Source organism: Anthonomus grandis, chromosome 11 (genome assembly GCF_022605725.1).
Source record: "Anthonomus grandis grandis chromosome 11, icAntGran1.3, whole genome shotgun sequence".
Classification (NCBI taxonomy): domain Eukaryota; kingdom Metazoa; phylum Arthropoda; class Insecta; order Coleoptera; family Curculionidae; genus Anthonomus; species Anthonomus grandis.
In genome coordinates, this window is record NC_065556.1 from 28,515,785 (window position 1) to 28,530,829 (window position 15,045).

A 15,045-nucleotide genomic window follows, 5' to 3' on the forward strand; every position below is an offset into this window, starting at 1 on the left:
CATTCAATACCTGAAAACCTAGCAGTCGTTTTGACTGAAAGAGGTTACATACACCCTTAGTTTATATTTTTTTTGTGCAAATATGACCCACAATCAAGCTGCTATTCATACGCAACTGAAACAACAACATTTGGTCATTATTCCACCGCCCCCAGCCAGGTATGCTTAACACCAACTAAACTTACTACAAAACTGCTATTATTTGTTTGTTTTCAGGTACACCCTGACAGAATGGAGCTTAAATAACCGATATCGAGATCGTTGCTGCTTGGATCAGCAAAAATTGGCCGATTCCATTTTAGCTGAATGCTCTCGAGTAAGCAGAATTGCCTTAATTTGTGGAAAAAAGTATGAAGAAATGTGTTTTTTTTTAGGTAAAAGATGAAGTGGAAGAGAAAACCAGACTGAACAAGAAAGATACCGATCACAAAATCGAAGAACGTAAACTGGATATCGAATTTAACACCGGGGAAATTAAGAAGCAAAGGAAAGAGGTCTGTTTGGAAATCGATAATCTGAAAACGTACATGGAGAGGATCAAGGATTGTCTGGACGCGTTGGAACGAAATGGGAAAGTCGTTTGTCAAAAGTGTCTTATATTGAGGGAGGGAAGGATCGGGATTGACTTGGTAAGGAGTAGAAATGTTTGCAAAATGCCACTTTTGAATCCAGGTTTAACCATAAAATTAATCTAACTGTCTTTAATCAACAGCCTGCAGTAATTAGTCCATATAATCTCTGTTGCTTTTTCTTTCTTTTCTTGCCTTATTTCAGCCCAATCATCAATTTTGCCTCTATTTTTCTTATGTATCATACGTATTTTCTTTCTTAATATATACAGATATAATCATTCAAACCTCGCCTATAGAAAATAGTCTATGAGCGTAAGCGAGAGGGGACATATAGAGTCCACATGAGACTCTGAGATTCTTAACCTCACCACACTGTACCGCCAATCTGAGATTGCATTTTAAACGTTTAACGTTATTTTTATTCCTATCTTTCTGCTTAATCAGCAAAGATTAAATTTAAAACCGCTCGCTATTTTCTTGTAAAAATGTGTTCTCTTGAGGAAAAAAAGCAAATTATTAAGCGGTATTATGCCGGCAGCTCTGTCAATGAAATATCAGGCAGAATTGCTTTCACGTTCGAAAATCGGCCTATTCCCGTACGCAGCACAATTTTTGCAATTATCCATAGGTTTGAGACTTTTGAGTGCTTGCAAAATTGCAGGAAATTCTACGCAAATGAGCAACCACCTGTTATTAGACCGCTAGGCGAAGAAAGGGAGCTTCGAGGGGTTAATGTTTGTGCTGTTGCTGAAATGAACTTTCGTTGCAATATTACAACCATTGCCAAAGAAACGGGTATTGAGCCTTTAAGGGTTAAAAGAACTTTAAAAAGAAATAAGTACAAGTGCTATAAGTTGCAAAAAACCCAAGAAATTTTCCCACAGGACCATGAGAGACGGATGGAATTTTGCCATGAAGTACTGGAAAGGGCAAATCGGGACGAAATGTTTATTAGTAACATTTTGTTTTCAGATGAGTCCTCTTTCTCTATTTGTGGTAAACATAATCCGTCCATTATAGTGGGTTATTCGAGGGAAAATAAGCACATAAGCATACCAACACGTACACAATACCCTCAAAAGGTTAATGTATGGGCTGGCATTTTAGGTGATTCAATTATAGGCCCTTTTTTATCGATGGAAACCTTAATGCCAACAAATACCTTAATATTTTGAGGGATGAAGTTCTTCCTGCTATTCGAGGGCTCAGTATCAATTTAGAACAAGTTTGGTTTCAACACGATGATTGTCCCGCTCATAACGCATTACGGTACGTCAATTTCTCGAAACGTCTTTTTATTGACAATAATAATAAACAGAGGGTTCAAACCCTAAGGCGTATATCTAATCCCATTTTAAACCTTTGATCCTCTGAGGATGGAAACCACTGTGTCCCATGTAGAGAATTTTAAATAATTAAATGTTCAATAAATAAGTGGAGGGAGACTGCAGGATTTTCATTTTACCTCAATTTTTATGTCCATACCATATTCCAGGGATTTGGAATAATTGTCTACGTTATTTCAGATCTATTCGTGACATTCGTCTTGATTTTTAATGTTTTTCAGGTATTTGCCAATGCATGTGAACTAATTTTCAATTTTAATAATTTATGTTATAGTCCAGGCATTTGAGGTTATTTTTTTACTTATTTATTCGTATCATCTGGCCCCACTTTTAATGGTCTTCAAGCGTTTAGTGAAAAACGTCATGTGACTTAATTTTGCATCTTTTTTATAAATTATTATCATACTTAACTAACTTCGAAACTCCTGGAAGACTGGGATGCCTCGAAAATATAAAAAAAATATTTCATATGTTTAAAATAATAATAAATAAGAAATAGCTTCTAGAAATGCGAACAGCCCTAAAAGAAATTGAAAATTACTTTACATGCGTTGGCATGGTATTTCATTCCAAATGCCTGAAATCATTTTCCACGTTCAATGATTATAAATGGAGACAAAAATGAAAACTCTCAGTCTCAAAATATCTTTTTAATTAATCAGGTAACATGTTTCGTTAATAAAGCATCATCAGACCTTATAGCTAGATGACCTGCTAAGTACATGCTGTACAGTACTGCTAAGTGATTAATTAAATAAATAACTGATTAATTAAAAAGATATTTTGAGACTAAGACTTAGAGTTTTCATTTTTTTCTCTAGTTACGTAGGTCTCTTTGAGATAATGGACCAGTTCTTTCGATTATAAATGGGTCGAATAAAATGAAAAATGATTGGAATAAGATGATTACAAATGCTCCATTACAAACCGACTTGAATTACTATGATATGGCTTTGTTTTCTCGACAAGTTACTTATAAATGGAATAAAGAAGACCGCAAGTTAATCGGTCATTTTTATTTCGTGACATTACTTGGAAAATAAAATAATAAAATGGTATTCCGAAAGGCAATAAAAAAAGAAAATTATTTCATTTAAAATTGGTTTTTCTGTAATGGTATTACTTTGTTTTATGAATAATTATTTCTCAAGTGGAATTTACACGGCATTAATCTATATTAAAGTTGCACCTCTTATTAATTTTTAATTTAGAAGGGCACAAGTTAACTGGTCATTTTCGGATTCAGATTTTAAAAAAATTCATAGACTAGTCAGGCAAAAAACAGGAAAAAATTCATTAAAAAAACCTCAATGAAGTATAATATTCATAAATCAAGTGATATTTATTTTATATAGTAGCAAGTAAATTAAATATGAAAGGCTCGTTTTTATTGTGAATTAATATTTAAATCAAGTGGAATTATTAATTAATTTTCTTATAATATAATAACAGCTAGAGATTAACCGGTCATTTTTAGCTTGAAATTAATTTTGCAAAAAAATTATTTGAAAGGTTAGTTGGTCATTTTTGACTGCAATTATATATTTTTTTCATATGAGTCTGACAAAAAAAAACAGCATAGTTTTTATTTAGGAACATAAAGTTCCAAAATCAAGTGGAATTTATATAATATTAACGTACGTTATACCATTTATTATTATAGCAAATTAATTTTACTAAATTAAAATAATTTCCAGTTAAAATCAACCATTAAATATAAAAGTGTAATGATGAAATTCCCCTTTTAGTGTTACGATGATGTTGAACGTGAACTGAAAAAAGAACTGGACGTGATCGAGGGAACCCAAAAAATGCTGAAAAAAACCTTGGAACAGGCCAACGAGCAAGTAAGACGATTAAAATCCACCATTTACTTCATGGATCGTGACTTAGAAGATAAGGGAAACGTGGCAAAAATCGATTATCAGAACAGCATCTTAAAGGAAACCAGTTTGAATCTCAGCTTGTATCACGGCTTCACTCCACTTAACCGAGGGTAAAATATCAATTTTTGTCCACTATATACTTAATATCGAATTTCATTGTTAATATTATCTTATAATAAAAAAAGAAAATAAAAAAGTAAAGAGACAGAAGGAAGAGAGTATAAGAAAAAGAAGAAAGATATAATATGACTGATCGAAAGTTTTTTATACTGAAATATCAGAGAATTTTAATTTGTTAGCAGTTTGGTAACTTGTTGACTTGATATTTTTTTTAAATATCTATCTATTTGATAACCAAAAAATAATTTTTTAAATGACTCAGTTGTGTGAACAGGTATTGCAACAAGTTTTAGTCTATGAATATTTACCCTGTGTGCATCTGTTCTATATTTTATCTTTTGGTTCAGGTCTGGGACTGGCGTGAAGGTCTGAATCTTTAAATATTTTAAGAAATTATTGGATAAGCACTTCTTAACTAACACCTTAAATAATATTTCGAGAGTAATCCATCTATCATTAAACGAAGCTGATTTTATTAAGTGAGATTAGTGTGATTAGTCTTCCAAAAAAAAAACAATACAAATTTCAGTTTTCTTTTGTGTCACAAAGGTGCTGTAACCAAAATGGCCCTAACTACCAACCTGATTAACTCAAAATCCCACTATATCTTGTGAAAAAGGTATGCAAATATTTCCAGTGGTTTTCAAGTTATCACCAAAAATGTTCGTTAAAAAATAAAAGTCATAAAATTACAATTTGGTTTCAAATTCTAAAATTCTTAAATTTGGTGGCTCTTGAACCTTCAAAGTGATGTTTCTACTATCAAATTTATCCTCAAGTTATCAAGTCTATTAGAATCTGTTCCAAAAAAATTATAAAAGTATTTCCAGTGATTTGCGAGTTATTACCAAAGTTGTCCATCACGTAATAAAATTCATAAAATTACAATTTGGTTATCAAATCTTCAAATTTGATTATTTTCAACCCTTAAATGGCAAAATCGCCTGTAATTCAAAAAGTTTTTAATATATATAAGATTGTTCAAAAATACTGAAATTTTTTATTTGTAATTCTTTTAAAGATGTTCTAATTATTTTTAATTTTTTTTTTAAAGGACCTTTGTTGTATGGATTTAAGTTGTTTATAGGAAAGCGGTGCATCGAAAATTTAAGGTTCTTTTTTTGTTAAAAAATAATAGAATATGTCATCAAAAGTAACAGTGGCGTAGTCTGTTTTTCCAAAAAAATTAATAAGTCCGTTCCTGGAGAAGTCAAATCATCTGAAATTCCTCAAAAAGTGCTTCACCACCTCGTCATTTAAAATCTGAAAATTTTACTAGCATCGCTAAAAGCGTTTTTTATACAAAGGGAAAAATTGAAAAATTTCATTATTCTGTCTTCTCTATAGTTTCTGTACATACTCTAACTCTTAATTAGTTAAACGAGGACACCCTGTTTAATATAATATGCAGTACCATAATAAGAACAAGACAGGGCTAGAGCTATAATTAACTCGTAACAAGGATAATATTATATTTATAATTACAATCGATTTTTTTAAGACTTTTGAAAGTACCGGTTAAATTCTTATTAAACTTATTTCATTAAATTCGTTAGGACTATTTACTTTAGCAAAGCATTACCCAGTTTCTAGTCCCTTAAAAAATATGACTTCTGCATTCAAATATTTATCTTATGAGTCATATAATATTAAGAATAACTGTATAAATTAATTCTTTATCAATCCCAAATAAAAGAGAAATGTTCGTTATGTACCTAATTATTCCTGTAAAAAATTAATAATTCTGTATTATAATAGATTTGTTTTAACCAGTTTGAAAAAAGTACGTTTTTAATTATTTAATGTTTTTAAAATTATCAGGAATAGCTTTATGTTTATTTTAAAGAACATTCCAGTTCCTCAGTTCACTCCATTTTTTAGCACAGTAACAAATGAAGAATGGGAAGAGTACACGAACAACAACATCGAAAAGGCGGCAAAAGAAATCAACTCGGCCAGACAACTGCGTGCTTACACGGACATTATAATCAAACAGGCCATTAGCGACTTGTGGGACCAGTATAATGCCGTGAATAGCGCTTTTAAGAGGAGGATCGACGAAATTAAGGAAGCCAAAACGAAAATGGAAGTACAACATTCAGAAGTAAGCCAAAAAAAACTATTGATGTCAATGTATTAACATATTAATATGCTCAAATTTAAAATGGTTTGATTTGTCATGATACAAATAACCAAAATAATGAATTACATACTTATTACTCAGTTAGATTTCTTTATTAAAAGTTTAGAGGAAAAAACGAATAAAATTAGAGAAAAAAATAAAAGAATATATTGCCATACATTTAACGTGAACAAATCTTCTTGTTATCCAATACAATTTTTCTATTATTCGATTATATGATTTCTATAAAGTAGATAAACGAAAATCTAATCCAAGAACTTTGTATATTTTTTAAATATATGGGTGAAGAGAACTTTCATATACTACATCGCCGTAACCAAATAAAGACAAAATTAAACTGTCAGAAAATATCTTTATTTTGAAGATAAATTACGTTCGTTTTTAAATAAGTTCTGTAATCCTAACTAACCAAAAGCTTGATTCCTAAAGTTTTGCCTCAGGTATAACTGAAATTGGAATAATACTTGAAGAAATTTGCGTGTTATTTTGAAATCTCGAAAAAATAGTCTTTTAAAAAGTTAACTCAAAGTTGATTATACAGGTATTCTTCAGGGATTTTTAATAGTGCGGGCAGAATGCTCTTTTGGCAAGAATATTTGCTATGGGTTTTTGAATTTCCATTTTCCATACACTTGGATATTTTTGTTCGAGTATTCATTAATAATATGTATCAAAGTATTAAGGCAAAAAGGAAAAACCCGTTTAATATCCTTAATTGAAATCTCGTCGAGTCCGCATTAGATTTTATTGAAGAGACTAATTTGTTTAAATTACTTTCATCAAGAAGTAGAAAAGTTAATTCTTGATTATTCATTACATTATTTCAATATGAGCCAATCCTACTACATAGAGTCTTTACTGCTTCTACTATCTGGCAAAGTGTTGGTGTTATTAAAAAAAAATTATGTTGGATTTGATTAGAAACATCTTCTAGCAAATCGTTTAATAGCGTAACAAAATAAGATCTCTTATTTGATAGCTCATTAAAAAAAGTTATTTTTTTTTAAATTATTCTTTGATTCCTTCATTTTAAACAGTATTTCTATGTTATTAGTGATCCAAGGAAAACTTCGAATGTAATAACTTTTTGTGATGCTTTTATATTATCATATTTAAATACTACGTAAATTAGAAGTTGTTCATTAAACTAGCGGTAATGTGTATACATTTCGCTTTTTTAGATTGTGAGACAAGGAAACGAAATCACTAGAACCATAACGGAATTGGAAAAGTCGCTGCAAGAAAAGGAAGGATTCATGGCTTTGGCGCACACGAGGTTGGGCAATAGGGCGCAGAGACCCGGTGTCGAACTGTGCAAAGATTCGGTGGAAATCGCTCTGGTTTACGAGGTAGCCGAGCTGAGGAGCAATTTAGCTGCTATGCAGCGTATGCTCGCTGAGGTAAACTCCCTATTTTAAATCTATATTTTTTTTTGACATTTGTGACGATTTTAGTCCTTTAAACCAGAATCCGATCAAGCATCTTTGGTCCTTCGAATCGATTTTTTTTAATGAGAAAATGAGGTAGTTGAAACTCTTGAGTTTAATTCAAATTAAGTGACCTGGAAAATAAACCATTCAGTACACCTAAATAGTGAAAGATTGAAAATTTCTCAGGTGTCAAATTTGACATGTGGAGCGAAACAATGGCAACTTTTTGACTGCATGTCATTGATGACAGTCAGAAAATGTAATCTTCAAGTATTTGACAGTCATTAGGTTACCCTCAAAAGGACCAGAGTTTTTTAGAAGTAAAATCTTTACTAGATACTCGCACATTCGTTCGGTTGGTGTACCTTTGTTATCTCCTAAGGGATACTAGCCTACTTATTATTTCATGTCTGTATTCTATGTAAAATTCCAAGAAATTTATGAGTCACTTGGTATACTTTGATTGAACGAAAAGGCGTTAAGTGACTTTAAGGCCTTCGGAAGAATAATTGATTTAATAGGTTTATTTTCCCAGAAAAGTTTAGACTGACTTCAACTGCCTGGAAAAAAATAAAAATTACTATTATTAGTTGCCTGAAAAATAAAGAGAGCTTTAGTTGAATTGAAAGTACTTCTTCAAATGGCTAAATTTGCCTGAGAAAACAAGATTCAGCCTGCAAAGCTATTTAAAGTCTAGAGAAAAGCAAAAATAACTTAAACAGCGTTAAAAGAGGTCTATCAGTTATGAATAACTAGAAATGCCTGGACAAACTGACTAGCTATCCAAAAAATAAGAGAACTACAACAGTCTGATAAAATAAATTTAATTAGCTAAAGAAAATTGAAATGACTCGATTTACTACCAGAAAAAAATAAGAATGACTTCAATTGCCTGGAAACAAAATATCTATAAGACCTATCTATATCTATTTGCTGGTGACATATTCCGTGAAAAAGATTTTTTTTTTATTCCAGGCAGTTGAGAGATAATATTAATTCCAGGTGGATGAAAACGGATTTTTAACTCTTGCAAGTTGAAAAATTATCTTTTTCAATTGCCTGGAAAAAAGTTAATATTTGTCTAAATTATTGGAAAAATTGACCTGCTGTCTGAAAACTAAAGAGTCTTTACTAGTTGTTAAAAAAAGCTAGAATGACTTCAATTGCCTGGGAGAAACTAACAATGCCTTTAATTGCTTGAAAAATAGAGAACTTTAGTTGAATCAAAAGGTAGATCTTGAGTAATGGGATATGCAAAATTAATTCAGCAGGTTGAACATTTCGCACTATCAATGGAAAAGTAACGTATCTCAAAAAAAGTCAAAACTGAGATTTTTATTGAGTTTGCTCGAAAAGACGATAATTTACTAAATGAAAAAGTAACACATTCGAAAAAAGGGCGGGAAATATTTAAAAATGTAATAAAACAAATTTTAACATAAAACTATAGCAAAAAATTTCCAATGTAAAAGTAACATATTAACGTATACTGCCCATAAAATCAAGAATGTTTGACAGACAAAATAATGCAATACTAACACATCTAAAAATGTAACACTATTAACCTGTAATAACTAATTTTTTCCTATTAAATTTAAAGTGTTAAATTAACGCAAAATAAAATATATCATTTTTACATTAAACATCTATTCTCATAAAGTTAAGAAATTAAAGAAAAACACGAACATAACATCAAATATGTTAGTATGTCTTCAACAACTTACTGAGGAAATTCAAATACAATAACGCCACAACGCAAAAAACGTTGATATTTTATTAGCCGTGCGTCAGTACCTGCGAAAGGTATGCCAATTATTCTTCTCAAGAAAAAGTTCAGCTTCAAAGTGAATACGACATCAACGTGTTGATGACAAAAATAAAGCTCAACAAGAAAAAGAGATTGATGTATCAAATGCCTTAAAAGATTCAACTAACTCAAGTTGTAGCTGTCTATGATTTACAGTCCGTCCTTACCACACCTTGCTCACAAGTCTCAGACTTTTATTACAAAAGAGGGTTCATGCTACGTTTGGTCAGAGAATATTGCAAAGCGCGGTGCAAATGAAATTGGAAGTTGTATTCTGCAATTTCTAGAAAGAAACTGCCAAGAAAAACATGTTACTTTTTATTCTGACAACTGCGCCGGGCAGAATAAAAATAAGTACATTGCTAGTTTGTATTTATATGCAACCACTTTCCTCGAAATTCAATCAATAACGCATAAATTTTTGGTAACAGGTCATACACAAAATGAAGGCAATAGTATGCACTCATGCATTGAAAAAGAAAAAAAACGTTTGTTAAAAGGTTGACCTATTTTTATCCCTTCTCAGTGGATTCCTGAGAAAGTAAAAGAAATGGATCAATCTGAAATGTTTGATCTTCAAAAATTATCTACTGATATAGGTTTAAATTTTAGCACTGATACTGATAAAATAAAGGTAAAGTGGACCGATATAAAGGTAATTATGACAAATAAGGGTAAGCCTGATAGTTTGTTCTTTAAATACGAATATGGAGATGATGTTCCAGACAGCGAAATACAAGTTCGAAATAACTTTCTAAAATGTTATTTGTATTACCTTGTATAAAAATATTGTTTATTTAATTTTTGACAATTTGCCCTTTTTATGTTAGTTTTTTTAGGTTATACATAATTATTGCCTAGTAAAACAGCATCACATCTCAAAAATATCTGTACTTACTCCAACTTTATTTAAAATTCTAAATAATCTGTTTAACATAATACCTACCTTTTTGAACATTTATTTTGAGTATAAATATTAAAATCTAGCAAAATAAGATTTATTGTTTTCAATAGATGTTAAGCATATTTAATCCGTTTCCAAAATTTTAAATTGCAATATCTCAAAACTCGAAGTTTTAAGATACGTTACTTTTACATTGAGGGTGCGATTTACTTTAACTATTTTTTGAAATGGCTACACTTGCATATTTTAATTTTTTTCTTATTTTAGACAAATTTGTAAGGAAATTTAATTTGCCGCTATTTCTTGACATTTTTAAGAATTTTAGTCTTTTGATCCAGAACCCAAATAAGAATTCGACATTTTTGGTCTTACGAGTCGACTTTTTATGATATTATTGATTTTATTAATTTTTTATTTTCTCATTTTATTATACAAAAAAACTAATATTAAAAAAAAATATTTATTTGGGAGTTTACACTAGAGCTTCCAAATCAATATACAGGGTGTCCACCTATAACCTGACACATTTTAACTGCTTATAAGTCGAGAACGGAAAATGAAAACAATATGCGGTTTTCACAGAACTTCATTAATATTTTTAAAGTTTTTTTTTGACAGTGTTGCCAAGTTTTAAAATTTACCTGAAATAGGAGGAAAAAAAATGATGATTTTCAAAGACCGATTTCTCAAAAATTTTAAATATAATACCCTGTACTTGTTAATTTCACATGAAAGCCTGTTAAATCCCCTTTCCGAAAATGTAAAATTGTCTTAAATTCATTATTTTTTTTACAGAGCCAATTTTAGTAAATGACACCTTTTTGAAAATTTTCCTAGAATACATATTCGGTGATTGATGAACATTCTCTGGTAATTGCCTATGTATCGCTTTAGCATCATCATAATTAAATAATTTGCGCTATTGCCATGTCTATAAAAGTATTTATTCTATGTATTAAATTACAATTTACAACAATTTTAACAACAAACAATTGAAGAAATTAATTTTAATTTATAACTAATAAATTAGCTGCTGAATATGATCCCCATTTTGCTCGGAACACAAATGTAGACGGAGAAATAAGTTACCGAGGACGTTTTGTAGCATTCGCGGTGTAATTTGGTTGAAAACGTTTACTATGTTGTTCCGCAGTTCATCCAAATTTCTTGGGGTTGGATTGTAGCAACGGTCTTTTACATATCCCCATATACAAAAATCTGGAATGCTTAGATCGGGAGAATAAGGTGCCCACTCGATTGGACCTGCTCGCCCTATCCATCTGTTTCCAAAAGTAATATCTAAGGAATCCCTTGCGACCCTGGAGAAGTGTAGAGGTGCACCGTTTTGCTGGTGTAATTGTTTCCATTCACTGTTGCTTCTTGAAAAAAAAATGGCCCATAAATTTTAGATTTCGATACTGCACACCAAACGTTCAGCTTAGGAAAATCTCTTTCAAATTCGTTATACACTCGAGGATTTTTATCTCCGCAAATTCGGCAGTTATGCTTATTTACTCGACCACTGATGTGAAATGTTGCCTCATCAAACATTATTAAATTGGTATCCGGCTCATTTCTAAAAAGATCTAGTAGTGTTTCGCACATTAAATATCTTTTTTCAAGGGCGCGATTTTTTATTTTTTGGAAAGTTTGAATTTTGTAGGGTTTAAACTTAATTATTTTTAGAATTTTATGTACTTTACTTTTTGACATATTTGTCGTTTGAGCTATCTTCCTAATAGATATTTGGTTATTGTTTAAGGACAACACTTCTTTTACCAGCAAAATACCATCCAACAGATTATCTTGTGCATTTACGGTTGCTCTAACTTTTCTTTTAACTGTTCTTTCCTGGGAAAATTGGCGTACCCAATGAAGTATAGAATTGCGAGAAGGCGGAGCCCTTTCAAAAAACAGCCTAAATCTTCTTCTCGTCTGCGTAACTGATTTGCATTCACTAAATAATAACACGCAACGTGCCTTTTCCCGGGTGGTAAACATATTTAAATCTTTCAAAATCTTTAAAAAATTCAAAAATACATATAGAAATCAAATTATTGGGACTGCCCAACGAATGACGTTAAAAAAATTTGACAGTAGTTTAAGCCCACAAAACAAATTGTGCAACTCACAGCCTCCTTGACAAGCTACAACTGTTTGGTATTGTGGTCACTTGATACCGAGTATGTTATTTAATAAGTATTTATTGTAGGAAAATTTTCAAAAAGGTGTCATTTACTAAAATTGGCTCTGTAAAAAAAAATAATGAATTTAAGACAATTTATACATTTTCGAAAAGGGGGTTTAACAGGCTTTCATGTGAAATTAAGAAGTACAGGGTGTTACGTTTAAAATTTTTGAAAAATCGGCCTTTGAAAATCATCAATTTTTTCCCTCCTATTTCAGGTAAATTTTGAAACTTGGCAACGCTGTCAAAAAAAACTTCAAAAATATTGATGAAGTTCTGTGAAAACCGCACATTGTTGTCATTTTCCGTTCTCGACTTATAAGCAGTTAAAATGGAAAGATGAGATTAGATGGAAACCCTGTACTTTATTCAAAAATTTTTTCACAGTCAACCTGAAGCAATTCGCACGTTTTCAGCCATAATTTATCAGCCAAAATAGGATCTATGGCATTAGGATACGGAGGTACCACGCTACACTCCTCGAAGTGCTCTCCGCTGTATTTTTCGATGTTTTGTTCTGTGGCAGCGTAGATTATTGTTTGTGCCCCTTCTTCCGGCTCCTAAAACAACGTATAACGCACGGTATTTCGCAAATAATCTGCTCTTACTTACTTTAAAAGTGAAAAACGCCACAAACTTTAATAAGGCCTTTCGAAATCCGCTCACCCTTCTGAATATGTCGGTTTTGATCGCTCCAGGGTGAAGCGAGAACACCGAGATACCACTACCTGAAAGGTTACATTCCGGAAAGCATAAACAATGTTTTAATGATGAAGAATGTTCCAAATAAGCTTTTAAAATAAAAAATGACAGGCTGTGAGCCCTAAATTAAGTTACTTAGAAAGAACCCTCTTTCCTTTTGGACTATTTTACCTTTTAATTTTTCTGCTAATTTGACTGTAAATAGAATGTTGCCCAGTTTACTGTTGGAATAAGTGGTGTACCGTCCGGCATATTGGTTTGGATCATCTGGATCCAGGGTTGCTAGTTTTGCCATTGACGAGGCCACGTTGATGATGCGACCCTTAGAAGAATTCTTTAAAAGTGCTAGAATAATGCTGAAAATATTATATAAATATTGTTATACTTGCGCCAGTTCTTACGTAACAACAAGAGAGTGAAGAAAACCGGGCCGAAATAGTTAATTTGCATTAAAATGTCGAAACCGTCTTTGGTGCGTTTTTCCGCCAAACCTCCCGCGCCCGCATTATTCACTAAAACGTCGACGCACTGTTCGGTTTCGGCGATTTCTTTGGCGCATTTTTTTATCGATTTAATAGATGAAAAATCCACCTAGAAAATTGAGTGATTTCAAGTCGCAACAAGATATTCTTGTATGCTTACTATCTTGACAAAGACTCGATCGTTTTCAGACAGTCGCACAATTTCCTTTCTAGCCGTTTCCGCTTTATCCCGATCCCGACAAGCTAAAATAACTTTCGATCCCCGTTTGGCAAACTCCAAAGCGGAATGGAAACCGATGCCTTGAAACAAGAATTAATTGAATGCGATAATAAGCGAATAACAATTAATATTACCTGTATTCGCGCCGGTTACCACCACGGTTTTTCCCACCAAACAAACGTGATTTAAGCATCTTTTAGTGCTGTGTATAAAGTAAAGTTTAACGGCAATCAAAAAGCCAATTAGGCCGAAAAGAAATTTGATGTACATCGTGTGCGAGTATAAGTTTTTCAATTTTTGCCAACGGGGTCAATTGTTCGCGTTAATAACGTCGAATATTTGCATATTTTTCATAATTAATCAGTTGGTAATCGAGCAAATCGGAAAACAAAGGAGAGTTTTCGCGTCAAGTATTGGATTTATAAGATCTTTGGTTGGGTCAAGGGGTGATCTAAAAATTCAATAGTTGTTTTCACTCGATTGTTAACCGATTACGTGTCTACATGATTGTGCTATAAAATTGACATTAATATTAATTTTTCTAGGCCCATGCCTCTTTAAGGTACCTTCTGAAAACGCAGATTCAACTGGAAGAAGACCTGAACGTTAAAACCAACTCCCTGAAGATCGACGAAGTTGACTGTATGTCCTTGAGGGAAAGTATGGATTACCACGCGTTCTAATTGAAAACAATAAAATCGCTCGGTTTTACAGAACAAATTTTTTTATTTCATTTAAATAGACCCTTGGATACATAATAATAATAATTTGTATTTCAACTAAGTACACAGCCTAAACAACCAATTAATTTTTTGGAATGAAATTCTTATAATTAGTAGAATAAATTATTTAAACCAGCAATCACCGGTTTTATGGCTAAGGACACGTAAAGGGCTTTCAGGGTGTTCACTTGAATTTAACATGGCACGAAATTGCGTGACAATTGACTCGATTGACTGATATCAACTGAACATCCCTTGACAGAATTTGGTTAAAAGTACCTTATCAGTAAAGTTAATTACATTAAATGACTGAAAATGTGGGTCATATAGAACAATGGATTTACCTAATTTTAAGACCCATTTGAAACATGGCTTTAAGCAGATAAGACATTCGAGTAAAAATTCTTTTAGGAAAAAACTATAAAACAATGTTTAGATCTACTCATTTAATATGTAAGAGCAAAATTTAATCTAACATTGACCTTAAACGGAATGAGAGTCGTTTTCAGACCTGCAAGAAAAG

General features: G+C 31.8%; 3 protein-coding genes across 5 annotated transcripts in view; 1 reads left to right on the top strand and 2 right to left on the bottom strand.

The window, feature by feature from the left end:
* The first annotated feature begins 7 nt into the window (after nucleotides 1-7).
* LOC126742369 (tektin-1) lies at nucleotides 8-14,520 on the top strand. The gene is made up of 7 exons (XM_050449016.1): nucleotides 8-159; nucleotides 217-316; nucleotides 375-629; nucleotides 3,667-3,914; nucleotides 5,806-6,028; nucleotides 7,249-7,467; nucleotides 14,346-14,520. Exons 1-7 carry the CDS (start codon nucleotides 83-85, stop codon nucleotides 14,481-14,483), a joined length of 1,260 nt encoding a protein of 419 aa, XP_050304973.1. The 5' UTR covers nucleotides 8-82; the 3' UTR covers nucleotides 14,484-14,520.
* On the bottom strand, nucleotides 10,655-14,183 carry LOC126742372 (retinol dehydrogenase 11-like). Its single transcript, XM_050449018.1, has 6 exons — nucleotides 13,935-14,183; nucleotides 13,741-13,880; nucleotides 13,500-13,689; nucleotides 13,270-13,443; nucleotides 13,009-13,124; nucleotides 10,655-12,956 (listed from the first exon to the last, which is right to left on the bottom strand). The coding sequence occupies exons 1-6, from the start codon at nucleotides 14,068-14,070 to the stop codon at nucleotides 12,762-12,764; spliced, it is 951 nt and encodes a 316-aa protein (XP_050304975.1). The 5' UTR covers nucleotides 14,071-14,183; the 3' UTR covers nucleotides 10,655-12,761.
* Nucleotides 14,507-15,045, bottom strand: part of LOC126742366 (E3 ubiquitin-protein ligase TRIM37-like) — a 37,330-nt gene continuing 36,791 nt past the window's right edge. For all 3 annotated transcript variants that reach the window (XM_050449012.1, XM_050449011.1, XM_050449013.1), the window contains exon 18: nucleotides 14,507-15,033. In XM_050449012.1, the coding sequence (XP_050304969.1) occupies nucleotides 15,006-15,033 (28 nt within the window). In that variant the 3' untranslated portion in view covers nucleotides 14,507-15,005. The remainder of the gene's footprint in view (nucleotides 15,034-15,045) is intronic.

Excerpts from the sequence above, each read along its gene's own strand:
- LOC126742369 (XM_050449016.1), top strand. The coding sequence starts at position 83 with ATGACCCACAATCAAGCTGCTATTCATACGCAACTGAAACAACAACAT. Across the intron at positions 317-374 it reads TTTTAGCTGAATGCTCTCGA|GTAAAAGATGAAGTGGAAGA; the intron begins GTAAGCAGAATT and ends GTTTTTTTTTAG. Across the intron at positions 630-3,666 it reads GAAGGATCGGGATTGACTTG|TGTTACGATGATGTTGAACG; the intron begins GTAAGGAGTAGA and ends TTCCCCTTTTAG.
- LOC126742372 (XM_050449018.1), bottom strand. The coding sequence starts at position 14,070 with ATGTACATCAAATTTCTTTTCGGCCTAATTGGCTTTTTGATTGCCGTT. Across the intron at positions 13,690-13,740 it reads ATCGAGTCTTTGTCAAGATA|GTGGATTTTTCATCTATTAA; the intron begins GTAAGCATACAA and ends TCAATTTTCTAG. Across the intron at positions 13,444-13,499 it reads CTTCACTCTCTTGTTGTTAC|CACTTTTAAAGAATTCTTCT; the intron begins GTAAGAACTGGC and ends GCATTATTCTAG.